The sequence below is a fragment of the Podarcis liolepis genome (genome assembly GCF_965112155.1).
Source record: "Podarcis liolepis genome assembly, chromosome: 1".
Lineage (NCBI taxonomy): Eukaryota > Metazoa > Chordata > Lepidosauria > Squamata > Lacertidae > Podarcis > Podarcis liolepis.
The window spans coordinates 44,654,172-44,681,300 of NC_139554.1; the positions used below are offsets into that span (position 1 = coordinate 44,654,172).

The following is a 27,129-nucleotide window of genomic DNA, read 5'->3' on the forward strand; positions in this document are numbered from 1 at the left end:
AGGAGACTCCACCACACTCCTTGGCAGCAAATTCCACTGTCAAACAGCTCTTACTGTCAGGAAGTTCTTCCTCATGTTTAGGTGGAATCTTCTTTCTTGTAGTTTGGATCCATTGCTCTGTGTCCGCTTCTCTGGAGCAGCAGAAAACAACCTTTCTCCCTCCTCTATGTGACATCCTTTTATATATTTGAACATGGCTATCATATCACCCCTTAACCTCCTCTTCTCCAGGCTAAACATGCCCAGCTCCCTTAGCCGTTCCTCATAAGGCATCGTTTCCAGGCCTTTGACCATTTTGGTTGCCCTCCTCTGGACACGTTCCAGTTTGTCAGTGTCCTTCTTGAATTGTGGTGCCCAGAACTGGACACAGTACTCCAGGTGAGGTCTGACCAGAGCAGAATACAGTGGCACTATTACTTCCCTTGATCTAGATGCTATACTCCTATTGATGCAGCCCAGAATTGCATTGGCTTTTTTAGCTGCCGCATCACACTGTTGGCTCATGTCAAGTTTGTGGTCAACCAAGACTCCTAGATCCTTTTCACATGTACTGCTCTCAAGCCAGGTGTCCCCCATCTTGTATTTGTGCCTCTCATTCCCCCCCCCCCAAGTGCAATACTTTACATTTCTCCCTGTTAAAATTCATCTTGTTTGTTTTTGCCCAGTTCTCTAATTTGTCAAGATCGTTTTGAAGTGTGATTCTGTCCTCTGGGGTGTTAGCCACCCCTCCCAGTTTGGTGTCATCTGCAAATTTGATCAGGATGCCCTTGAGTCCATCATCCAAGTCATTGATAAAGATGTTGAATAAGACCGGGCCCAAGACAGAACCCTGTGGCACCCTTCTCCAGGATGAAGAGGAACCATTGATGAGCACCCTTTGGGTTCGGTCAGTCAGCCAGTTACAAATCCACTGAGTGGTAGCAGAGTCAAGACCGCATTTTACCAGCTTCTTTACAAGAATATCATGGGGCACCTTGCTGAAATCAAGGTAGGCTACATCCACTGCGTTCCCTTCATCTACCAGGCTTGTAATTCTGTCAAAAAACGAGATCAGGTTAGTCTGACATGACTTATTTTTCAGAAATCCATGCTGACTATTGGTAATCACAGCATTCCTTTCTAGGTGCCCACAGACTGTTTGCTTAATGATCTGCTCCAGAATCTTCCCTGGTATTGATGTCAGACTGACTGGGCGGTAATTATTTGGGTCCTCTCTTTCCCCCTTTTTGAAAATAGGGACAACATTTGCCCTCCTCCAGTCTGCCGGGACTTCTCCTGTTCTCCAGGAATTCTCAAAGATGACAGCCAGTGGTTCTGAGATCACATCTGCCAGTTCTTTTAATACTCTTGGATGCAGTTCATCTGGCCCTGGAGACTTGAATACATCTAAACTAGCCAAGTATTCTTGTACTATCTCCTTAGTTATTCTGGGCTGTGTTTCCTTTGCTGAATCATTTGCTCCAAATTCTTCAGGTCGGGCATTGTTTTCTTTATCGAAGAAGACTGAGGCAAAGAAGGCATTGAGGAGTTCAGCCCTTTCTGTGTCCCCTGTTTGCATTTCACCATCTTCTCCTCTGAGTGACCCCACTGTTTCTTTGTTCTTCCTTTTGCTACGAACATACCCATAAAAGCCTTTTTTGTTGCTTTTAACCTCTCTAGCAAGCCTGAGTTCATTCTGTGCTTTAGCTTTTCTGACTTTGTGTCTACACGTGCTGGCTATTTATTTGAATTCCTCTTTGGTGGTTTCCCCCCTTTTCCATTTTTTGTACACATCCTTTTTTAATCTTAACTCAGTTAAAAGTTCTTTAGATAGCCACCCTGGCTTCTTTAAGCACCTTCCATGTTTCCGTCTCATTGGTATTGCCTGACATTGTGCTTTTACTATCTCCCTCTTAACAAACTCCCAGCCATCATGAACTCCCTTTCCTTTTAGTATTACTGTCCATGGGATCTCACCCAGCACTTCCCTAAGTTTTATGAAGTCGGCTTTCTTAAAGTCAAGAAATTGAGTCCTAGTATTCTTGGCTGCTCCTTTCCGCTGTATAGTAAACTTCAGAAGAGTATGATCACTTGCGCCTAATGATTCTTCCACTTCTACCCCACTAACCAGGTCATCAACATTGGTTAGGACCAGATCTAAAATGGATGTTCCTCTTGTTGCTTCTCCCACTTTCTGGACAATGAAGTTGTCTGCAAGGCCAGTGAGAAATCTGTTTGACCTTAAGCTCTTGGCTGAGTTTGACATCCAACAAATATCCGGGTAATTGAAGTCCCCCATTACTACTATCTCCCTTCCTTTTGCATGCTTGGCCATCTGTTCCAGGAAGGCATCATCTATGTCCTCCGTTTCGCTTGGGGATCTATAGTAAACTCCCACAATGAGATCTCTGTTATTCTTCTCTCCCTTAATTTTGACCCAAATGCTCTCACTTTGGCTTTGAGGTTCTAAATCTTGGATCTCTTCACAGGTATACACATCCCTGACATATAACGCCACTCCTCCTCCTTTCTTGTCTGGTCTGTTTCTCTGAAATAGATTGTATCCCCCCATTATTACATTCCAATCGTGGGACTTATCCCACCAGGTTTCAGTGATGCCTATTATGTCATATTTAGTTTGCTGTACCAAGAGCTCAAGCTCATCTTGTTTATTTCCCATGCTTTGTGCATTAGTGTACAGACATTGAAGTCCATTAATCATTCCCCCGTGTCTCTTATTTAAGGATTTTTTCCTCCCACCACTAGGTCTGCGTGCTGTTTGCTCCATTTGGTCTATGACATTTGGATGATCATCTTCATCAATTGATAGACTCCTACCTTCAGGAGCACTGTCTCCCTCCCCCACATTAGTCAGTTTAAAGCCCTCCTGATGAGGTTTCTGAGATTTTTGGCAAAAACATTTCTCCCAACCGTTGTGAGGTGCAGCCCATCGCTTGCCAGAAGTCCATCTTCAAGAAACTGCAGTCCGTGATCTAAGAATCCAAACCGTTCCTGTTTACACCATTTGCGAAGCCAGCTGTTCACTTCCACTATTTTTCCCTCTCTCCCTGGGCCATGTCGTTCAACTGGGAAGACAGATGAGATGACAATTTGTGCATTTAGTTGCTTCAATTTCCTGCCGAGAGCCTCGTAGTCTCTTTTGATCTTCTGGAGGCTATTGCTTGCAGTGTCATTGGTTCCCACATGAACCAAGAGGAAGGGGTATTTGTCAGTGGGTTTTATGATTCCTTGCAGTCGTTCAGTTACATCTTGGATCTTAGCCCCGGGGAGACAGCACACTTCCCGAGACATCTTGTCAGGCCCACAGATCACTGCTTCTGTTCCCCTCAGTAGGGAATCCCCTATCACCACTACACGCCTCCTCTTAGGTTTGGTCGGGGTTCTTCCGTGAGCTATCTGTTCCAAGGTCACCTGCACATTCCCTGAGGACTGACTTTGCTGCTCATCTTCATATACCTGATCGACTGTAATGAGGGAGAGATCCTCAAATGGAGTCTGCTCTTCGTCTTCCATGCTAGGGGAGAGGACCTCAAAGCGATTGTGTATTTCTAAACAATCAGAGCGAACCCTGGGCCTCCTACTTCTTTGAGTCATGTTTCTCCATATATCTGGCTCCTGTGATGGTGAACTAGCCTCCTTCTCAGGGGAGTCCCCTGTCTCCTCCTTGGTGGAGACGGTGTGCTCTGTTGCTTCCAAGAGCTCCAGCTCTCTAATTCTTTGGAGCGTAGCTACACGTTCCTCCAGTTGCTGGACTTTGTCTTTTAAGAGGGCAATCAACATGCAATTGCTGCAGGTAAAGCTGCCTGCAACCTTTGGCAAGATGGCAAACATTGCGCAGGAACCATAGGTGACTGCAGCTGTTCCCTCCCCCTCCATCCTGAGAACGTGTCGTTGGGTGTGGCTACAGCGGTCCTCCATCATAAAAAGTGTGAAGACAGGACAAATAACTCCCCCTACAAGAAAAAAACACCTAGGTCTCCCCCAACAAACGTTTGAGACTAGCTCCCCTAAATCTAAAAGATGGCTCAAACTGCACACGCCGCTGCCCTGCTAGGTCTGATAAGCTCCTCCCACAGCTAATCCCCTGCCTCAACAGAAACCCTGCCCCCTCTGACCTTTGCACAGGGAGAACAGCTAATCAGCCACAAAGAAACACACACACACAAGAAAACCTTTTTTGCTCCTTCTTCAACTGCTGCCCTGCTAGGTCAACTCCTTCTTCAACTGCTGCCCTGCTAATCCCATATGTACTAAAAGATGAGACAAAACAATGGATACACCTAGAGAAGGATACAATAGAAAATACCTGCACCACAGCATACCCACTCCTCCCAAACAAACTAAGGAAAATTCCCACAACATTTAACAGGTACACACAGACCATGCTCAAAGCATAGAAAACAGAAACAGGCAAACTATCCCCAACCCCATCCCCACTAATTCCCCTAGCGTACCACCCATTATTCCACCATGTAGCACAAAACCTCCAGATAAAAACCTGGCAAACCAGAGGCTTATATCGCCTAATAGACTTCTATAAAAATAACAAATCTTTGTCAACACAAGAAATACAGGACAAACTAGAAGACACCCAAATGCCCTGGTTAGCACAACACCAATTACGTGCCCTCTTAAACAACCCAGCAGTAAAATTAGCAGCAACTAGGCTCCTGACAACCTTTGAAAACCTTCTCCTAACAACAAAGGGACACGGTAAAGGGATAGTATCCGCAATATACAAAATACTACTCCAAAATCCCACGAACTCCCTAGACGCAATCAAAAAACAATGGGAGGATGACATAGGCTATGAGATTAACTCCACTCAATGGACCAGAATGTGGTCTAAACCCCCCTTTAAATCCATATCAATGAAAAGAAAAGAACTAATTCTGAAACTCACCTACAGGTGGTACCTAACACCAAGGAAACTAGCGCTAATACACCCAGGAACCTCACCAAAATGCTGGAGAGGGTGCACCTCCACAGGCACATACCTCCACATGTGGTGGGAGTGTCCCAAAATCCAACTATTCTGGACAAAAGCCATACAAGAAATATGTAAAATAACTCCCCAAGATTGTTGTCACCAATGGAAGCGAAGGCACAGAAAAAACTCAATATGGAGGCCAAATGGCCTGGCTCCATTATTACCAAATAATGGAGGCATACAATTTGGACCAAAAAGTTGGTTTCCAGGTGGAAAAATCAAAATTGGAAACAGAATTATTAGATCCAAAAATTAAGAATTTGTCAAGAATGTATAACTTGCTGTTGAAATGGAATACTCAGGATGAAATGGTGAAATCGGCTATGATTAAATGGGCACAGGATGTTGGACATAACATAATGATGGCTGACTGGGAAGAGTTATGGACCACAGGTATGAAATTCACGGCATGTAATGCCCTAAGAGAAAACTTAATGAAAATGATTTATAGGTGTTACATGACACCAGTCAAGCTTGCAAAAATCTACCATTTGCCAGATAATAAATGTTGGAAATGTAATGAGACTGAAGGTACATTCTTTCACCTTTGGTGGACATGCCCAAGGATTAAGACATTCTGGGAGATGATTTATAACGAAATGAAAAAGGTATTCAAATATACCTTCCTGAAGAAACCAGAGGCCTTTCTCCTGGGCATGGTCGGCCAATTGGTGCCAAAGAAGGATAGAACTTTTTTTATGTATGCAACAACAGCAGCAAGAATACTCATCATGAAGTATTGGAAGACACAAGATTTACCCACCCAGGAAGAATGTCAGATGAAGTTGATGGACTGTATGGAACTGGCGGAAATGACTGGCAGAATCCGAGACCAGGGAGAAGAGTTGGTGGAAGACTGGGAAAAATTCAAAGTTTATTTACAGAAATATTCTAAAATTAATGAATGTTAGAAAGATGCTGGAAAGAAGTTATATGACTTTAGTAGAAATATTATAACAAATAGATTGACATTGGGTAAAGATGTAAATTTAAGTCTAAAACTGCGTTAAGTTAAATTATGGAACTAAATTTGTGAAAGAGGGAAAGGACTTGCTGGAATATTTAATTTAACTAGAATACAAAAAAGGAGGTGTGAGGAAGTCGAGGAAATAAGCAAATGAAAGATAAGGATATGAAAATATTTGGTTCTTTTGTATGTTTGTTCTTTTTTTGGGTTTTCTTTTTTTAATGCTTTTCTTTTCTTTTTCTTTTTGTATTGTTGATGTTTTGTACTACTGTATTTATTTTTGTTTTTGAAGCTTTGTAATTGTGTAGTTAGAACAAAGCAAAGACAATACAAACTAGAGCCTTAAAAATTATTTTCAAAGGATCGACTTTCGTCATTTTAAATCGCTGAACCCCTCTTCGGCAGCAGGTGAAGAAGGGGGATTTTTCAAGTTAAAAGAAAAGAAGGGTTAAAAATTAGATAAATTTAAGGGTGAGGATTTGCTGAATTAAAATTGAAACTGGAATGCAGAAAGGGGAGGTATGAGGAGGTCGGAGAAGTAAGTTACAAGAAAATAAGGGGTTGAAATTATACTTGTTCTTTTTTTGTTTGTGTTTGTTTGTATTGTTGTGTTTGTCTGTATAATTTGTGAAACTTTAATAAATATTTTATAAAAAAAGAAGGGGGATTTTTCCTGAGCCGTTTAAACCTGCAGAAGTGAAGTTAAAGCAAAGTAATTTTCCACCGTCCTGACCCTGGAGCGGGGTGTCAGATTTGATGTTTGAAGCTCATTGACCAGAAATAAATGTCTTGACAAATAGTTGAAAGAAGAGAAACATTGTGACTCCATTGTTTCCTTTCATCTTTCAAGAGAACAAATATGGACAAAGTATCTTAAAAAAGAAACTTTGTTGTTATTGTTTCTAAGGAAAAGAACTACCAGAAGCCTTCCCCCTAGAGGGGAACTGGGAGATTGTAACTAAACCCTGGGAACTTGCAGCTGTTATTGATTACAACTGTGGGAAAGAATTTGTGACCTTGTAGGACAATGCCTTCAGAAGCACTGTTGGGTGCTTTCTGTAAAATAAGTGCCCTATTGGATCAGCTAAGTCAGAAGATGGATTTTATGACTAATGCGGCCAGAACCTTTGAACAGGTAGTGGGAAATCATATGGAGCCCACCGAGGAACCAAAACAGGAGCGTGCCATGACAGAACAACTGAAAGAAGAGGACCTTGTTGAACCTTGGGTGCCAGGGATGGAGGGACTTTTGGCCCAGCAAGAAATTGAGTCTTTGGCTTTGACAAATGAACTTGGAAAAAACCAGATTCTGAAAGATAAAGTTTGGCTGGAAATGGGGGGTTGGACTGACCCCCCTGTGCAGGGATGTTTGGACTCTCAGAATCTGGCAATGGGCCGTCAGAGGTTTGGAGCTGTTGGGACTTACCTTGGAGGGAATTGGAAACATGTTTACTACTTGAAACATGTTTTAAAATACCACATGGAGTTTAGTCTGGACTATGAGAAAGGGGCTGATCTGTCGAAAAGGGTCAAAAACACTATCAAGCTGGAGTTCCCACGAGTGAAAGGAAAATATGAAGAAGAACTGCGGAAGGGACATGGAAGAGATTTGATGGCCTTGGATATAAGAGCACCAGGTTAAATGGGCCAGACTAATTGGGACAAAAAGGACTGACAATCCCGGGACCGGGGGGAGGGGACGCTGGAAGAAGATTGGATTGTTTTTATTCTCTTTTTTTTATTGTCAGAAATGGTTTTATGAAAGTTGCAAAAATGTTGAAACAAAATTACTAGGCTCTTGTAAGAATGTTTAAAGAATTAGGTAAAAAGGTAATGGTTATGAGAAGTTGGTATAAATAAGATTTAAATTTTAAGTTTTAAGGTTTAATATAAGATAAGATGAAAATAGAGCAAGGTAATGTATAGACAGAATACTATGAATTATGGAAAGGATTTGCTGTGACAATTTATCAATCAAGATACAAGAGATGGGAGGAGGAGGAGGTCATGGAAAGAAGGTAATGAAAGTGGAGAATTTGAAAAGGATGGTTTTATTTTTTATTTTTTATTTTTTATTTCTGTTTTTGTCTTTTTTCTGTAATTTTGTCTTTTTCTTTTCTTTGTGATTTTAAAAATCCTTTTTTCAATAAATATTGTTTTTTTAAAAAAAGAATTCTGGTCATTCCACCAAAATGAAGTTGCTCGCACTGAGCTCCTCCCCCTTTCCCCCCTGCTTCTACTGCATCTGTCCATGGACAATTGTCTCTGTGCTCTTTGTTCTTGCACCCGTAACGAATGCTGCATTTTGGGAGAAGGGGGTTGGTTATGTTATCCAGAAACATGCTCTGCCTGCTCTTCCCCTTCTCCTAAGACCGCATAACTCTGCTGCTCGCCTGTCTCTGAGCTGTTATCTTCCTCAAAGCCCTGCTGTAAATCGAGACTGCCTTCCTCCTCTGGGGAAGCTACAGGAGAGAGAGAGAGAGAGAGAGAGAGAGAGAGAGAGAGAGAGAGAGAGACCTCCACCATTCCTCCTCCTCTTCAGTCCAGTGCCTGACACAGACACAGCTATTGGACCAGAAAGTTACCACAAACCTTTTCTTTAGTTGTTGCATAATGATCTGCTGCAACAACCTGAAAATTGCAGGGTGCATGGGTGCGCCTTGCCCCCGTGATTGAGAGGGCCCGGGGCTGTATAACATCATCACACCATGCGCACATACCCCACAGCATGCTGACATAACTCACACATACCGCGTGGGACATGATGAAATGCCGGGCAGACGTCCCGCAGCTTGTGCGCCTGATACGAGCATGTGTGTGGCCACAGCTGCTGGGGAACTTTGGAGGGGTGGCCCCTTCACTGAAATTTTGGGAGGACCTCTGCCCCCTGCTCCCCCCCCCACTCAGCACTGGTGGTGAGTTGTGAAGGGGGACTCCTTCCTTTATCTCTGCACCTGAGGAACTGGCCTGGCTGTCCATACTGCTTGTGCAGGATAGAGCCAAAAAATGCCTACTAATTTACCTCACTCATCCAAACGCACAAAGACTGGGAGTGGTAACTCACCAGGTCCAGGTAGGGACCACTTGCAGCGCTCGGGAGTAATAGAAGCCACTTCACTTTGGTCAGGAGCCTGGCAGGAAAGGACTTACAGAGTTCAATGGTGGTGCAAGGCCACAGAAAGGCCTTTGCAAGAAGAGTGGCAGAGAAAATAGTATTCCCTCTGCAAAGTGATTCCTCCTTTTCACATGCCTTTACCTGTCCTCCCTAGCAACTGGGTCATCTCTCGTTTGATGGGGGTGTGGACAGTTTTTTGGTCTGTGGCGGGGAGGGTTTATTGACATTTGCCTCCCCTGCAATTAAAACAAGAATTATGGAAGGTAACAGCAAATATATTGAATTTCTTTTTTCTTTTTGGGGCGTGGGGCGTGGGAGTGTTGGTGAAATAATTCTAACCTGCGTCTTCTGGCTAAATGCCAACACTGTCAAAATCATCTTCAGGGCTGCTCCACATAAATAGTTTTAATAATAAATATAGGACGCTGTACAGTTTCCTTCCCCTATATTCATTTAATTGAGCTGGATGCACAGCATATTGTAGGGTGTGAACAGCCAACCAACTTTGCCCTGCTTCAGGACTTTATGAGAACTTCTTTTATCTTCTTTGAGTCACTCCATACTCTATCTTCTTCAGTCTGGCTCCCAAGCTGCTCTGTACATAAAGGCTCCTGAATCGCTTTTATGGAGAATATTGAAACAGCTGTAACATTTTCCACTTTAGGTAGAAGGAGAATAAATGTGCAGGCGCAAAAGCCTCTCCAGATTGCAGACAAATCGGTCTAAGAGCTTTTGTTGGAGTATTTCACACCCTGCAACATGTCCCAGAGGAGAACTGGGACATGCATACATGACGCGATAGTGTGGCCGTGCCAAAACTGAATGTCCCTATTAAATAGGGACAGTTGAGGGGTATGGTATTACTTCAGCTTTCATGGATTACCAAGAATGATGATCAGCATCTGATGATGGCAGCTTACGCCATAATAAAATTATTAGTCTTTAAACTGCCAGTACTGTTCTCTTGGTTGCTTTTCTAAATTGCACGATCATATACCTGATGGAGTTGTTGCAAGGATAAAAAGACTGCAAAACACTTTGGAGAATTTGAAATGCTTTTACTAAAAGAAGGTGTGCAGAGCCTATAAGTAGTATGGGAGCATGGATTGCACCCTGGCTGCCCCAGCAGACAACCACACATTGGATTTGCCAAGGATCAACATGTAAAATCCAGTGGTTATAAGCTTGATGACCTGGTTGTGTTTCAGAGTTTTTTTCTTTGATATTTAGGGTTTCTTTTTCATGTTTAAAAACCTGCACATCTCCCTACCTCCCCCATTTCAAAGAAGGGGTGGGCAAGCTGGAGAGGGGCTTTTTTGTTTTGATTATTCCTTATTTATCAGTATTATGTTTATATCCATTCTACCATTTCTCCAAGGAGCTCAAGGTGGAATTCACGAGTCCCCATGTTATCCACTCAACAAACCTGTTGGTTAGGCTGAGATACAGCGATTAGTTTCATGGTGCCTTTAACCCTGGTATCCCAGCCAAGTCCATGTAATATCCTACCACATTATTCCAAATTCTGGTAAAGACATAGAAGTTAATAAGCTGGGGCAGGGGAATAAAAAGGTAAAGGAACCCCTGCCCGTACGGGCCAGTCGTGACCGACTCTAGGGTTGTGCGCTCATCTCACTTAAGAGGCCGGGAGCCAGCGCCGTCCGAAGACACTTCCGGGTCATGTGGCCAGCGTGACAAAGCTGCACTGGTGAGCCACCACCAGCACAGCACACGGAAACGCCGTTTACCTTCCCGCTATACAGCGGTACCTATTTATCTACTTGCACTTAGGGGTGCTTTAGAACTGCTAGGTGGGCAGGAGCTGGGACCGAACAACGGGAGCTCACCCCGCCGCCGGGATTCGAACCGCCGACCTTACGATCAGCAAGTCCTAGGCACTGAGGTTTTACCCACAGCGTCATCCACGTCCCAGGGGGAGGGGAATAGTGTTTTGTAATAGATCTTGGAATTTTATGGGAGCCCTGTGTTGAAGACTAATTCAGGCTGAAATCCTGTATATACTTCTCAGGGAGCAATCTCCATGGAATTCAATGGGGCTTACTTTGAAGAGTAATGTACGGTAGTTATTGTGCCATGAACCCACAGTAGAAATTGTGACAGCAGGGGTTCTTTCTGAACCAAGGTAATACTAGGAATGTAAAAAGTTGTTGATTTCATTCTGATGTGTAGTAGAGAACCGTCTTTCTTCTTTTTCAGTGTTCTTCCATTCCACATAGCAAAAACACAATTTGATCCAGGGTTGGTTTTTTTCCATGGCAGGTCTTTATATAAACAATGCTACCATTGTGCAAGTTATGTTAATTTGCGATAGATATTTGCAGCTTTGAAATTAAGTGTCAACAACTGCCACTTTGCAGGAAGTCAATCTGGTCCTGACAGTGAGGGAATATGCAAACAGCAGCCATTTCCACACCCACTACTGTTTTGACTGGAATTGTCACTTGGGCTGTTGTTGGCGTCTGTCTGTCTTTGTCAGGAGTCCAGGTTCCCAGCTTGATAAGCGTAGATCATTAAAAGGAGGATTTATTGCAAAAACAAACAGATAACTCCAGACAGCTCGAACGAAGCCTCTGACATCATTACTCAAGATGACCCTTCTAAAGACTCCTTCCGGGATCTACAGAAGATATTGAACTTATGACTCTTACGTCTCTTGTTTTGCTTCCTGTCTAACAACCCTCCCATATGCCGACCCTTAGGACTTAGTGGGTCAGCTCCACCTTTTTCCTGGTCTAAGAGACTGACTCTGAGACTCTTTGCACCTTTTTGTGCTTCTAGAGAGCTTCGGCTGTGTTCTAGCCTGCACTCCATTACTGCCTTGTCAGCTTGCTCATCAAAGTCAAGAAGAGCTGAAGATGTTCCTGTGTCACATCTAACTCTCCCTGTTCCTGGCTGCTTTTTGCAGTTGGCTGCAAGCCTTCACTTAGAGCTGGCTCATTCCTGACAGTCTTTGACATATCCAGAATCTCCCTGAAGCTCTGCTTGCTTTTCGCCCCCACCAGTGCTTTGGAGGGCAATGAGGGGGCGTCTTTGAGAGGTGTCTTCCTCTCTTCCACATGAATTACTTGCAGCTGCCCTGCCAGTCTTCCTGCCTTTCCACTACTCCTCAGAGATGACGAGGCTTTTCCAACACCTTTAGGTTGGGGGTTCAAAGTTTTCCAGTTCACTGGCTTTTTGAGAGATCCTTCTTCACTTTTTGTGACCTTCCGTCACCACCCCTTGCAGTGGCAGAATTACTTGCTCAGGACTCATTTCTTACACTTTGTCCTTCTTTTAATTTCTAATAAACGTATACAGCATTTTATTTCCCCACAGACAGGTGATCATTTTTCTGGTTCCATTCCTTTTTCTTGCTGTGACTCCTTCATACTCCTAGAGCATCAGGGGTGGGGAGGTGGGAATCACTTATGGAAACAAGTACCCACAGTGTTGTTTGACTAACTGTTAATGAAAGTTGTTGAACTTTCGGGGGTGGGCATTTTTGAATAGTTTCAATTGTTGTGGGAAAGATGTTTGCTGTGGCAGAAGGCAGCTGCAGGTACTCTTTTTGTCTATTATTAACTGGGGGGAGTGGAGAGAAGTTTTTCACTCCCTATGAGGGCAGCAGACTAACAATTTGATTTATTTGAATTTTATATAACTGTATTCTTTATCAGGTTACTTCCAGATGACACAGACTGTTTGTTGAGAATTTGTTTGCAGAGAGATTAGATGACGTTGCATTAAGCAAGTGCTACCCCACACTTTCCAGGGTATTTTTTCATCACTTTCCTGGTTGCAAAATGCCCAGTCTTTTGGAGAAGCGGGTTTGTTGTGCAGGAAATTCAAATCCACATTAATTGTTCAACCTGAATATGCTGGTATGTGACTGAATCCCTGAAAATAGTGACAATGGGGGGGGACCCGCAAATCAATTTCCAATACAATAAAGCAATAAAAAAAAAACTACAGTTGAAGTTACAGGATAGCTCAGTTGGTTTGAGCATCTTCTTCTTCTTCTTCTTCTTCTTCTTCTTCTTCTTCAGTCACTCATAGCCAATAATAATAAATAATAATAATAATTTATTATTTTATTTATCTCCTGCCCTCCCCAGCCAAGCTGGGCTCAGAGCAGCTAACAACAGTAAAAATAGCACAGTTTACATAAAATCACAGTCAATTAATTGAAATACATTCTAAAATCAATTCAGAATCAAATTAATGGCAACCATTGGGCTAGAGTTCTATGAGGATTACAGAAGGAGAGAGGGGGTCAGACTGTACCTTGGCCAAGGCCTGGTGGAACAGCTCTGTCTTGCAGGCCTTGCGGAAAGATGTCAAGTCCCGCAGGGCCCTAGTCACTTGTGACAGAGCATTCCACCTGATCGGGGCCATGGCCGAAAAAGCCCTGGCTCTGGTTGAGGCCAGCCTAACCTCCCTGTGGCCCGGGATCTCCAAGATGTTTTTATTTGAAGACCATAAGGTTCTCCGTGGGACATACCAGGAGAGGCGGTCCCATAGGTATGAGGGTCCTAGGCCGTATAGGGCTTTAAAGGTTAAAACCAGCACCTTAAACCTGATCCTGTACTCCACCGGGAGCCAGTGCAGCTGGTATAGCACCGGGTGAATGTGATCCCACAGCGAGGACCCCGTAAGGAGTCTCGCTGTGGCATTCTGCACCCACTGGAGTTTCTGGGTCAGTCTCAAGGGCAGCCCCACGTAGAGTGAGTTACAATAATTAAGCCTGGAGGTGACCGGCACATGGATCACAGTGACTAGGTCAGGGCAAGAGCAGTAAGGAGCCAACTGCTTAGCTTGGTAGAGATGAAAAAATGCCACCTGTGTTATAGCTGCAATCTGCAACTCCATAGAAAGGGAGGTGTCGAAGATTACACCCAAACTCTTAACGGACGGTGCTGGCACAAATTGTGCCCCCGCAAGAGATGGGAGTTGCCCCCCCCATCCCATATCGTCCTGATCCAGCCAAAGGACCTCTGTCTTCAAAGGATTTAACTTCAACCGGCTCCCATGTAACCATCCAGCCACAGCTTCCAAACATCTGATCAGTGTGTCTGGGGCCAAGTCAGGATGGCCGTCCATCAACAGATAGAGCCGGGTTTCATTAGCATACTGATGGCAGCCCAAACCAAAACTCCAGACAAGCTGGGCGAGAGGGCGCATACAAATGTTGAAAAGCATCAGGGAGAGTATCGCACCCTGAGGCACTTCACACACCAAGGGAGTGGCGTGGTGACAGTTCCCCCCCAAGCGCCACCCTCTGTCCCCGACCAGAGAGAAATGAGCGCAGTCATTGAAGGACTGTGCCCTGAATCCCCACGTTGTCGAGGTGGTGGTCCAGAAGTTTGTGATCGACCATGTTGAAGGCTGCTAACAAGTCTAATAGATATAAGTGGCCCCAACCCGCCTTTATCCAGCTGCCTGCGGAGATCATCTGTTAGGGCGACCAGAGCCGTCTTGGTCCCATGACCAGCGCGGAAGCCGGACTGGAATGGATCCAGAGCCGATGCTTCATCCAGAAACCCACCAAGTTGTTCAGCAACCCAAGTAAGATTGTCTTCCATAAGTGATTGTGGAGGCCAATTCTGGATCCACATGTCCTTCTACAGGACATAGGTTTCTGAGCGGGAATTGATCATGGTGAGGGTTTGCCAAGTTTGCCTTCCTCTTAGTGCATTTATCCCTTTCGTCCTGAGTTCGAGTGTCTTCAGAACCCATTACACCTTTGCTAAAGGCTGTTCTCCAATCAGAGGGCTCACAGGCCAGTGTTTCCCAGTTGTCGGTGTTTATACAACATTTTTAAAGATTTGCCTTGAGTGGTTAAGAGCGGTAGACTTGTAATCTGGTGAACCAGGTTTGCGTCTCCGCTCCTCCACATGCAGCTGCTGGGTGACCTTGGGCCAGTCACACTTCTTTGAAGTCTCTCAGCCCCATTCACCTCACAGAGTGTTTATTGTGGGGGAGGAGGGGAAAGGAGAATGTTAGCCGCTTTGAGACTCCTTTGGGTAGTGATAAAGCAGGATATCAAATCCAAACTACTACTACTACTACTACTACTACTACTACTACTACTACTCTTCTTCTTCTTCTTCTTCTGTTGACCACCAGCATTACACTTACCAATTTTAAGTTCGGAATAGGCTTCGAGCATAATGTTGATAACACCAGCGTTGCAGGTTCAATCCCTGTACGGGGCAGCTGTATATTCCTGCATTGCAGGGGGTTAGACTAGATGGTCGTTAAGGTCCCTTCCAACTCTACAATTATATGAACATAATATCATAACGACAAATGTAAAACAAAACAAAAAAATAAAACTGAACAAACAAAACAAAACACACCTACACTTGGACTGAGTAACTGTAGCAACTTTCTTGGAAGCTGTCCCAGTACTTTGAGTAATAAAAATTGTTTAACTGGCGCCAAGATGATAAGGAAGGTTGGTGCCAGGTGTGGGTGCCTGAAGACAGCATTCAAAAAACAGGGTGATTCCCAGTTCCTATTTTCAGTGGCCACTAGTGTTTGGCTACCATCCTTACCCTCTCTGCATGCCCTTGAAAGAATGCTACATTATGTTATTCCAAAAATTCCACACACTTGATCCTACAAATTAACAAAAACTCCCCCTTCAAATGTACCACATACTAACGGAGTGACAATTTTGTGGGACTAATTTGATCAGCCCTAGTTCTGATAGAGAGGTAAGCACTTTGTTACTTAAACTTGGACCGGTAACCAACGAGTGGGGGGGACGGGACGGGGACTGAATAATAATAAAAACGTTTGATTTCCCAGGTAGTGCTGTGTAATTAAATGTCAAGTCAATTTGACTTACGTAAACCTTTGACTGAAAAGAAGTTGATTGTCCAAATGCAGCCTAATAAGTTGTTCATGTATGTGTGCGCGCACACACAACTACTTCACCAATCCCGTCACACAAGTAACAAACAAGCCTGGATGCTTCTGTAAACAACTAGTATTAAGACACCTTCAAAACAAGCCACGGTATGAAATCATCATATCCTTTTGCTTAATATGGAAATTTTAGTTTCCTTGGAATCCTATCCATAGTTTCCTGGTTTTGACATAATGGGAAGTTATGGTTTGCTGCAACTACCTCTACTCATAATAAAAAAATTTTTTCCTTCAAGTAGCGCCTTAAAGACCAACTAAGTTAGTTCTTGGTATGAGCTTTCGTGTGCATGCACACTTCTTCAGATACACTGAAACAGAAGTTGCCAGATCCTTCTATATAGTGAGAAGGTGGGGAGGGGTGTTACTCAGAAGGGTGGTGGGAATGGGAGATAGGCAGATAGCTGAGAGAGCCTCTTGACGACTCTTAACGACTGTAATAGGTCTTACAGGAAAAGGCAAGGGGTGGGAAGGTGAGAAATGGTTTAGTTATGTATAGTGAGAATTTTTTTTATTTTGACTATGGCAGACCAACACGGCTACCTATCTACTACTGGTACCTCTACTCATGTGGAGCAATGAAGCAGCACGCCCAACTCCCCAGAGACTGTGATCTACTCCCAGTATAACAAAACTGGCAGTGATCTATCCATTATCATTGGAGGGAGGAGGAGCGTGGGTGGGGTGGAGTGGGTGGGTGCAAGGGGAGGACTGACCAGGGTTGTTGAGCTTTTTTTTAGGGGGGGATGGCATAAACAACAACAAACGCACACAGAGCTAAAGCCAATCATCCTATCACCTATCACCATCAGCTAACGCCAAAGGACCACCCACTTGACGCAGAGGAACACAGCAGGGGGGCTGGGATGGAGACATTCAGGCCCCCGTTTTTTAAATCCCGCAATCAACCAGGATCCCGGAATCATGGTCGGCCAGTTGAACATGTCTGATATAAGAGATAAAAGCTTGTGAGCAGAGCAAGAATGTCTGACTAAGCAATTCTCACACAGCCATAAATCTTAGCAAGCCGTTTTAACAGGGATTGTAATGCTCTATAAAATAACTCGTTTTGGGTGTCGATGATGCTGTGTGCTCTTCTCCTGGCAGCAGACTTCACACCCTGATGAATGAAGCAAAAAATCCAGCCAAGCCCTCCTGATATGGTACAGCTGTTGGCTATTTGCAGTTTAGTAGCGCTGCAGAGAGCTTGCTGAGGAGACCACGCATTTAAAAGGGACTCAAAAATAACTTAAACAAGGTTTTAATAACAAAACCAAAAACTCCTTATACACTAAATACATCAACAACAAACCAGACCCAACCACCAACCCATCCCCCAGGGTAATGAGGGAGCTAGGTGCTGCTCCTTATATATTATGCCCAAATGCTGACACAGCTTAATTAACACAACCTAGCAGCCCCTGCTATGTTTCACAGCTGTAAGACTGGGTCTCGTTATTTGCCTTGGCCCTGGCCCTTAAAGACATACACAACTTGTGAGGCAATAATGAACCTTCACATTTTAAAGTGACCATTCAACAACAGCAGCATGATATCAATGCAAAATAAATATACAAATCAGCCAACTCACTCCTATTTGCAAGCTGCTACGGGCTTCTTAAGAGTATTCTAAATTGCTGTTTTTAGTTTTTGTAAAGAAAGTTGCCCAGTGCTATTTTTCTAGAAAAAGAGGTGCCAGAACTCACCATAAATGCCTCCCTTGTTCTCTTATAATGGCAATGGCATCCACCTGAGAGGTGCCAGAACTGAGTTCAGGTGAGTTCCAGCTGGAAAAAAAGCCCTGGCATTGCCCATATTCCCTTACCCATCCCTCCTCCTCAAAACGGAATGGAATAGATATGTACCAAAACTGAAATTTTGTAGAAAATTGCACCAAGACTCTGGCAATTTATCTTAATGCTTATGGTTAAAAGAAGATGGCGAAATCATAGAAGAATCATAGAATCATAGAGTTGGAAGAGACCACAAGGGCCATTGAGTCCAACCCCCTGCCAAGCAGGAAACACCATCAGAGCACTCCTGACATATGGTTGTCAAGCCTCTGCTTAAAGACCTCCAAAGAAGGAGACTCCACCACACTCCTTGGCAGCAAATTCCACTGTCGAACAGCTCTTACTGTCAGGAAGTTCTTCCTAATGACAGTAAGAGCTGTTCGACAGTGGAATTTGCTGCCAAGGAGTGTGGTGGAGTCTCCTTCTTTGGAGGTCTTTAAGCAGAGGCTTGACAACCATATTATAAAGAAATCACAGTCAAGGATTTCCACAAAATCTATAATGCAGTCATGACAGAGTATAGGTAAAAAGTGTTGGCTATATTTTTCAGAACCCATAGACAAGATTATGGTCCCTTAAATTAATCCTGAATAGCAACCACCTCCTGCTGTCTCCTCTTCTAATCAGTAAACATTACCTACAAAACATACATTGAAAGTATCACAATTTAATCACCCTTATTCTGACAAGCTACATGAGCAGCAGAATTCTATACACGTCCCATCCAAAGTGAGCCACACTCAGTTCAAGTAAGTAAGTAAGTAAGTCAGTAAGTAAAGAATTCCAGCCAGAGTATTAAGGCATTGCTTATCAAAGAAAACAAAGCTTGAAGGATGCACTCTATGACTTTATTTCCTTCTAGAGTTAGACAGATTACTTATAAAGTTTTATTATTACCATTGCAGGCATGCAGAAATAATAATACTTTATTATCTCATTCCAATAGTAATTACCAGCCCAGAATATTAAAGTCCTCAGTAAAGGGGAGTAAATTACAAAAGAAATAAACAGAAACAGAGCACAAGTATATTCCATTATATTAAAAAATCAGAAACTAGTCTCTCCTACACTTTCAGTCATAAACACATAAACTAGTCTCTCCTACACTTTCAGTCAGCCCTGAAATGGAAAACAATACATACATATTTTTGTCTAAATACAGTGGTACCTCAGGTTACATATGCTTCAGGTTACAGACTCCACTAACCCAGAAATAGTAAAAATAAAAAATTCCTTCCAGTAGCACCTTAAAGACCGACTCAGCTATCTGCCAATCTCCCATTCCCACCACCCTTCTGAGTAATACCCCTCCCCACCTTCTCACTATATAGAAGGATCTGGCAACTTCTGTTTCTGTGTATCTGAAGAAGTGTGCATGCACACGAAAGCTCATACCAAGAACTAACTTAGTTGGTCTTTAAGGTGCTACTGGAAGGAATTTTTTTATTTTGACTATGGCAGACCAACACGGCTACCTATCTGTAACCAGAAATAGTACCTCAGGTAAAGGACTTTGCTTCAGGATGAGAACAGAAATTGCACAGTGGCAGTGAGAAGCCCCATTGGCTAAAGTGGTACCTCAGGTTAAGAACAGTTTCAGGTTAAGAACTTAGCTCCGGAACGAATTAAGTTCTTAACCAGAGGTACCACTGTAACTAGATTTTTAAATAACTAAATAAGTGGAACACAACATTAATCTTTAAAGTTTAGACATGTTTTCTTACCTCCTTTGCATTAGAAAAGGATGCCAACATCATTTCAGTTGCATGTGGTCTGGGGCACTGGCAGTGTTACCTCTTATAAGAATATTTCAAACTAGCAACTACTCAGTGTGTTTAATTATGACTGTCAGAGCCTCGCCCCTTTTCACATTTCAGTAACGTGAGGCTACAGGAATGAGCAAATGACGACCAGATTGGATACAAGTTTCATCACATACTTCAGTGTTGCTGGCTGTTTTTTTGTTTAACAAACACCTGGAACTGCGGAAGAGAGCTAGATCAGGTCTGCAGCATGGAGGGGGTGGGGGCACACACCACGATCTAGTTGGAATCACCTTCCCTGCTGCACCTGATATGTCAAGTCAAGTCACCTTTATTGGCATCCCATAAGAACATTCAGAATACATTCAGAATAGATAGGCCAGTGTGATCTCGTCGCCACCCCAACAGCACAGTCACCCTCCAAAGGGCAGAAGAGGTGAGCAATCCGCCTCATCTCTGTGGGTTTCCAGCAAGGGCAGGATCCTGTAGCATACTTCGGTGACAAAAAAATCAAATAGAAAAAGAAGAAGAGGAGGAGGAGGAGGAGGAGGAGGAGGAGGAGGAGGAGGAGGAGTTTGGATTTGATACCCCGCTTTATCACTACCCGAAGGAGTCTCAAATCAGCTAACATTCTCCTTCCCCTTCCTCCCCCACAACAAACACTCTGTGAGGTGAGTGGGGCTGAGAGACTTCAAAGAAGTGTGACTGGCCCAAGGTCACCCAGCAGCTGCATGTGGCGGAGCGGAGACGCGAACCCGGTTCCCCAGATTGCAAGACTACCGCTCTTAACCACTACACCACACTGGCTCTCCAGTGTGGAACTTAGCTACTGTCTTGGTGAGCTCCTGGTCTCTCCCCTGTAATAAGAGGCGCATAACCTCCATCTCTGGTTTCCATGTTGGAATACATAGATGGCGGAGATCATCATACATTTTACGTTTAAGGGCCGTGTGAGCTAGAGTTTCCACCAGGTGGGCATCGCACGGGCAGATCCTATCTCCTTCTGCCAAACCCGCAAACCTACCCCAAAGGAGGTTAGAAGGATTTAGCCAGCAAAAAGGCCCTTCTTTCTTGCGGATTAAACAAAAATTGTAAATAATTAAGATTGAATTCCTGTGCCCAAGAGAGTCGAAAATAAAGGGGGGAGCATGTTTTTCCCCGCAGCTGAGATTTGTTCCTGGTGATCTATCTCCCACAGCCTAGTTTTTAACATGGTCTTGGCGACTGGGAAAGCCCAGGAGATCCTCTGAAAGCCCGAGTTGCCGTATCTTTGGTGCACCTGATATGCCCACTGGAAACTTCCACTTCCATTAAGGCACTGGGAGGTGGATTCCAAATGGGGCTGCAGTAGAGGCCCCAGTGTTAAAGCTGTACACCCCACCCCCGGCCCCACTCAAGCTCAGGGCAGCTCTTGCTGTCTCTAAAACGGAGGCACCAACTTCTCAAAAAGATTGCAGGAGCCCAACACAAGGTTCTGATGCCATGTGTTCGAAGTTGCACAGTGTCATGTGACATTGCAAAGAGCCAGGGTCAGAGCCAAACATGGTGGCAGCATGGCCCCAGTGGCTGGTGAGCCCCGTTCCTCTCCCTCCTCACACACACACAAGGGAAAGACAGGGGAAGCAGCCCGTGGCCACAGGCAGGAGGAGGAGGAAGAGGAAGAGGAAGAGCTGCCAGTGGGGAGGGGGAAGTGTCTCAGTCCCTCAGAGTTGGCACCTATGCTCTAAAACAAAACAAGGAAACAACCACACCATGGCAAATTGTGGGATAAAGTTGGCCAAGTGAAGTCTTTCCGCATAGTTTCCTAATCCAGTGTGGGGATTTCTAAACATTTGATGACTGAAATACACTGTTCCTGGAAACCCTGGGATTACTGGCTGAGAGTGTTTTAAAGTGGTTTTTAGCTGTGTTTTTAATATTTTATCATTGTTGTGCCCACCACCCTAGGCTCCCTTGGGAAGAAGGGCAGGATGTAAATTGAATGAACAATTTTGTAATGCAGCTACAGGTGGCTTCAGTTTGTGAGAAGAGGGGTAGAAGGGACTGCTTAACACCTTCCTTCCCAGCTATTTGTTAACACCACCCCTCTGCCTACTCCCAAGAGATAAAATATACAGCACATGGGGAACCTGGGAAGGGCCCTTCACTCAACCTGAAACCACAGCTCCTCTAAAAGGTTGCTTTCTTTTAGGAATCAGACAAAAGCTTTCTACTAAGTCATGAAAGTATTTAAGTATTTTGTTTGCAATATTCATCTAATTATTGTTTACTTACTTGCATGTCTCATTTTGTGATTTTATGTTTATGTTTTTATACTTTTAACCATTAAAAAATAATAATTTATGATCAAGAGAAGTATGGAAATGATTTGAATAAAATCTTACATCCTGAGACTCTCTTCCCTACCCCCAGCCCAGCCCACCGCTTCCATCAGGTATGTAAATTTGGCAGGCCTGGAAAATGGGAAAGAATGCCCAACCAGCAAAAAGGAAGCCAAGATTATTTACTTTTTAATCCGGTACATTGCAGATTTTGTAGCTTTTCACCGCAATTATAGGGGAATGATTATGGCATCTTGAGTTGACAGTGTAATTGTTGTTTAACGTTTTGAAACAATATTAAATATGAAGTTCAAAAAGCAAGACAGAGATTCATGGTAATTCAAAGCACCTGTTGTTCTTTTTTGCAATTTCAGCTTTCAAAATGACATTAGCAAACAAAATATTGGAGTGTGCCTGCTAAAAAATGGGCTTCAGGTAGCAGGTCACTTCACATGAGACAACCTTACACATACTTTGTGGCCAGTTCACCAGATTATGAGACTACCGCTCTTAACCACTACACCACACTTGTCAGATTTCAGACCGATGGGTACAGGTGTGTGACCGTACGCTAAGCCCCTTTAAAGTTTATTTGAGAGAGAATGATTTATCTCACATTTTGCCTTTGTCCTCTAAGAAGCTGCCTTCAGGCAGAGGTAGATTTAGGGCAGCGTGAATGGTTCCACTGCAATGGGTACCAAGCCAAAAGGATGCTGCAGGGTGTCACAATTGTGATGGAGTGAACTGAGGAGAACGGAAGGCAAGGGGACAAATTTTGGCCTCACACAGGGCGCCACTGAAATTTGAAAAAACAAAGTCAACCCTTGCCTGGGGCAGCATGAGTTTTGTCAGTCTGTTGAAATTTGAAAGGATATACTAATGTAGTGCTTGCACACAATGCATGGCGAGGCCCTGGAAATAAACACATGAACACATGTATATTGGGTTAATGGGATAAATAAGGCCACAACTTTATTGGTTACAGATGTGAGCGGTTTGGCTTAGGCAATTGGGTGAAGCAAGACTAACCTGACTCCTGCCCTCCCTTAACGTGGAGGGGCAGGTGGAGGCAACAACCTCCCCTCCCATAATAAGGCTTACCCAATGCCTAACCTTATAAAGTTGTGACAATTCCTCTTAGGTAGGCGAAAACCAAATGGCTAGTGCCAATTACGCCAAGTGGAAAAATTCCTACCTGGCCCCGACAGCCAGGCAACCAACATAAGTCGTAGCAAGGCCATAGTCAAACCACGCAAGAAAAGAGGGTGGGTGGTCTGGGAGATCCCACGGCTGGAAGTAGAAGGAGGCTGCTTCCCTGGCCACACCAATATTCAAACGGGCGTAGCCACGCCCCAGGCAAGCCCTGACTGGCCGGGCAGAATATGATGTGGCCGGAGATCCTGCTAATGAGGGCGGTTTACCTCCACCCACTCCAGGGTCGCTGTGGGGACCCAGATCCTGCCCGCAAAGCAGCCCCTCCTAAAAGGGGGAGCTGTCCCATAAAACTGGGGAGGGGGTGACAGAATCACAGCTAACATATATGCACGCAACAAAGAACACAATCATAGGGTCAAACAGATTGCAGTGCTACTCACACACCTGCAAACAACAACAACAAGGAGTTTGACATTAAATGCAGCTACTGCTAGGGCCAGAAGAGGATAGGGTGGTGGTGAGTGAAACTAAGGCTGTGTACACATTACCATGTACTATTCTGGCTCCAGGTGCTTGTATCTGTGTACACATGGCATTGGCCATAAAAGAGAGTGAGCTGGCAAAGATCAATGGGAAATGGACAGAGTTCAGATACATTGCTTCAGTGCATAGCTGTCAACGTTTCCCCTTTTTAAAGGGAAATTCCCTTATTCCGAATAGGATTCCTTGCAAGAAAAGGGAAAAGTTGACAGCTATGCTTCAGTGTTACTCCCCAAAGCACGGTGATATCAGTCTCAAAACCACATCCCTTTCTCTCCCTCCTCTATGCCTAGCACTGTTCATTTTACAGAGATTGTTGCAAGGGGTCTGTGTCGCTCCAAATATCTGTAGCTTCATAAGTGGGTCATTTTGCATCTGTCTGCTTCAGAGACGCACCACTATACTATGGGCAAGGTCCAAATCTACCCAATTTTATTTGCCTGAAGTGAATTCACATCTCTATTCATTTTACTTCTGCCAAACCAGCATGAATATGGGTGTGAATTCACATGTATGGAGTCAATATGTATGTATGTGAATTCACATGTATTTCACAATCACTTACCTGAGAGATAGTTGGCAGGAATCAGCAGCCGTGTTAAAAACAATTTCCCTTTCTTGCCTTCTCCCGTTTACTGAGCATCACCCAGCTGATTTATTCTTAGTCACAGATCTCCAAAGATGTGCAATATTCAGAGCGGAGGGGAGAAGCGTTTACACGCAACTCTGGAAAAGAAACTCAAGAAGGGCAGTCAACTGTGAGTAAGGGGGAAGGAGGAGACCAAACTTTTCATGCCACCATGTGACTCCTGCACTCAGGGAAAGGAACAACAGCAAAACAACCATAGGAAAACGTCAGATATTGCATGAGTCCCACCAAGCCCTTGCAGCTGCAACTGGAGGAATCCTCCCACACTGAAGTCAAGGTAAATTACCCGGCGTAACAACTCGGAACTACTTAAGACAGGGAAGATCTCAGAACCTGAACATCATCCTATAACACAATTATTGTGTAACATTATTGTGTAATATCTTCTCCAGGGGCCGTTTGTCTCACCTGCACTCCACATCAAATTTCTTCATTTCAAACATCTTTATGCTGGCTTTCATCAGATAAGATTTCAGGGTGGTATACAACCAGGGTGTCAGGTGGCAGAGGAAACAACTTCCACAGCAGGTTGCCAGGGACGGATAAGACAAGAAAAAGTCCTTACAACCTGCTTTTTATTCAGTATATACAGAGAGAGGCTTAGAACGCAGCCTCTTGGAATAATGGTGTTGTCTCGAGTGAATCTCCACCCCACCCCTGTCTCTTCCACTTTCTCATTCATCAAGCTCAACTTCTCTACTACGGGTGCTGAGAAGTTCCCTCTGTCTTTGAGCTCTTTGTTCTCCTACTTTCAAGGCTCGCTGGGTTCTTGGAGGTGGGGTCTGGGATGCTTTCAAAAGACACTGTGTCCATCAGCTGTCACCTCCCTGGTGCTTCCTCTCCTCCTCCTCTCCCATTATTTCCCAACTTTCCCCCTCTGCCTCTGAACTGTGAGTGCCCTCAGACCCCTGTTGTAATTCTAAACTGTCTCCCTCTTCTCTGGAAGGGTCATGTCAGGGAACTGCCATCAGCTCAGAGGCGAGAGGTGGAAAGGCAGTTGTGTTATAGGGAACCTCCGAAGATCTTGCGAAGCAGTTCCTCCTCTGGTGAGGAGGAAAGCCCTGCCTCCAAGTGGGGAGGAGGTGCAGGGACCAGGAGATGCTAGGGATAGCCTCAACATTGAGCCTGAGCAAAGCGGAGGGGAGGGAAGTACCCCTTTGCCAGCGCCCACTCTGCGCAGTAGGTTTCGGCACAGAGAGTGGAGGAGAAGGATGGGGGTCACATGGCTGTTATGCTGGGGGAGGTACAAGAACCGGCCATGCCCAGATTCTGCCAGCGACTGAGCCAGATATGAACTTGCGACACTCCTCACTGTAAATAGTTTGCACTAATAATAAAGCTGGAAAAGACAGGTCAGAGTCTTGCCTGTTTGCTCTCAAGCAACCACACCACCACCTGACAGGTCAGGCTGGGGAGGCAGTCTCCACCATTCCTCCTCTGCCCAGTCCCTGACACAGGGTGAATCATAGCACATATTGACTACCATCTGGGCTGTGATGCATGTGTCATAGCAGCAGTCAGCATCTAAGAAGATGGAGGAGGTGGAGAGGGCAGAGAGTGAAGAAATAGCTTTGAGCGAAGGTGCACACCATCTCCGTGGGTGAAGACATGAGGAATAAAGGGTGGAATGAACTAGACCCAACAACTTTCTGGGATTAAAAATTGACCACAATTTTTTTGATTAATGATGTAGATAAGCTTAGGCATTGGGTGTGTATCCATTATTAGCCTCCCGGGGGAAGGCTGAGGTTAGGTCAGGGTCAAGCCTGGGTTATGTGCAGTGGTGAACCTACATTTCTGGGGTCCTGAAGCTTGAGGGGCCCTTCACAACCAGCAATGAAGTCTGGGTAACCACTGTTATCTTCTTCCATGCGCTTGCGTACAACAACCATTACAACATCTGTGCTACTGACTCTCAAACTTTGGGACTGTTGAAATCTATTCAGCAAACTGGGAGGCGCAGAAGAGAGAATCACAATTCAAAATGACCTTAACAGATTGGAGAACTGGGTGCAAGCTAACAAAATGAATTTCATTAGGGACAAAGGTGAGATTCTGCACTTAGGCAGGAAGAACCAGATGCACAAATATAGGGTGGGGGACATCTGGCTTGTACATGTGAAAAGGATCTAGGGGTCTTGGTGGACCACAAGCTTAACAACAGCGTGATGCAGCAGCAAAAAAAGGCTAATGCTATTCTAGGCTGCATCAACAGAAATATGGTGTCAAGGTCAAGGGAATTAGTAGTACCATGCTATTCTGCCTTAGTCAGAGCACACTTGGAATACTGTGTCCAATTCTGGGCACCACAATTTAGGAAGGATGTTGACAAGCTGGAACGTGTGCAGAGGAGGGCAACCAAGATGATCAAGGGTCTGGAAACAGACTTATGAGGAGCTCTTGAAGGAGCTGGGTATGTTTAGCCTGGAAAAAAGGAGGCTGAGAGGAGATATGACAGCCATATTTTATCTTAAGGGCTGACACATGGAAGAGGGAGCATGCTTGTTTTCTCCTGCTATGGGGACTAGGACTCAAACCAATGGCTTCAAGTTGCAGGAAAGGAGAGTCTGACTAAACATTCAGAAAAAACTTTCTGACAGTAAGAGCTGTTCAGCAATGGAACAGACTCCCATGAGAGGTGGTGGACTCTTCTTCCTTGGAGGTTTTTAAGCAGAGGTTGGATGGTCATCGACTGTGGATGCTTTAGCTTAGATTCCTGCATTGCAGGAGGTTCAATTAGATGACCCTTGAGGTCCCTTCCAACTCTAAGCTTCTATGATTCAGCAAAAAATTAATAGTTGTGTAAAAGAAATAACCATGAGTAGAAGGGGGACCTTCTATACCAGAAAGTCGGTGTGGATAGTGCAGCTGAATGGGGCACAGCTGTGGACAGCCTGAGGAAGTAG

General features: G+C 44.4%; 1 protein-coding gene across 4 annotated transcripts in view; it reads right to left on the reverse strand.

The window, feature by feature from the left end:
• Positions 1–24,163, reverse strand: part of LOC310708596 (cytosolic phospholipase A2 epsilon-like) — a 64,861-nt gene extending 40,698 nt beyond the window's left edge. The window contains exon 1 of one of the 4 annotated variants that reach the window (XM_083507196.1): positions 24,140–24,163. Coding sequence is in view for 1 of the 4 variants with exons in the window: in XM_083507194.1 (XP_083363320.1) it covers positions 19,520–19,552 (33 nt within the window). In the remaining 3 variants the exon portion in view is untranslated. Of the gene's footprint in view, positions 1–9,021; positions 9,257–19,519; positions 19,616–24,139 lie in introns of those variants that run through there. The other 3 variants (XM_083507194.1, XM_083507197.1, XM_083507195.1) reach the window with 3 other exon arrangements.
• Positions 24,164–27,129: the final 2,966 nt, after the last annotated feature.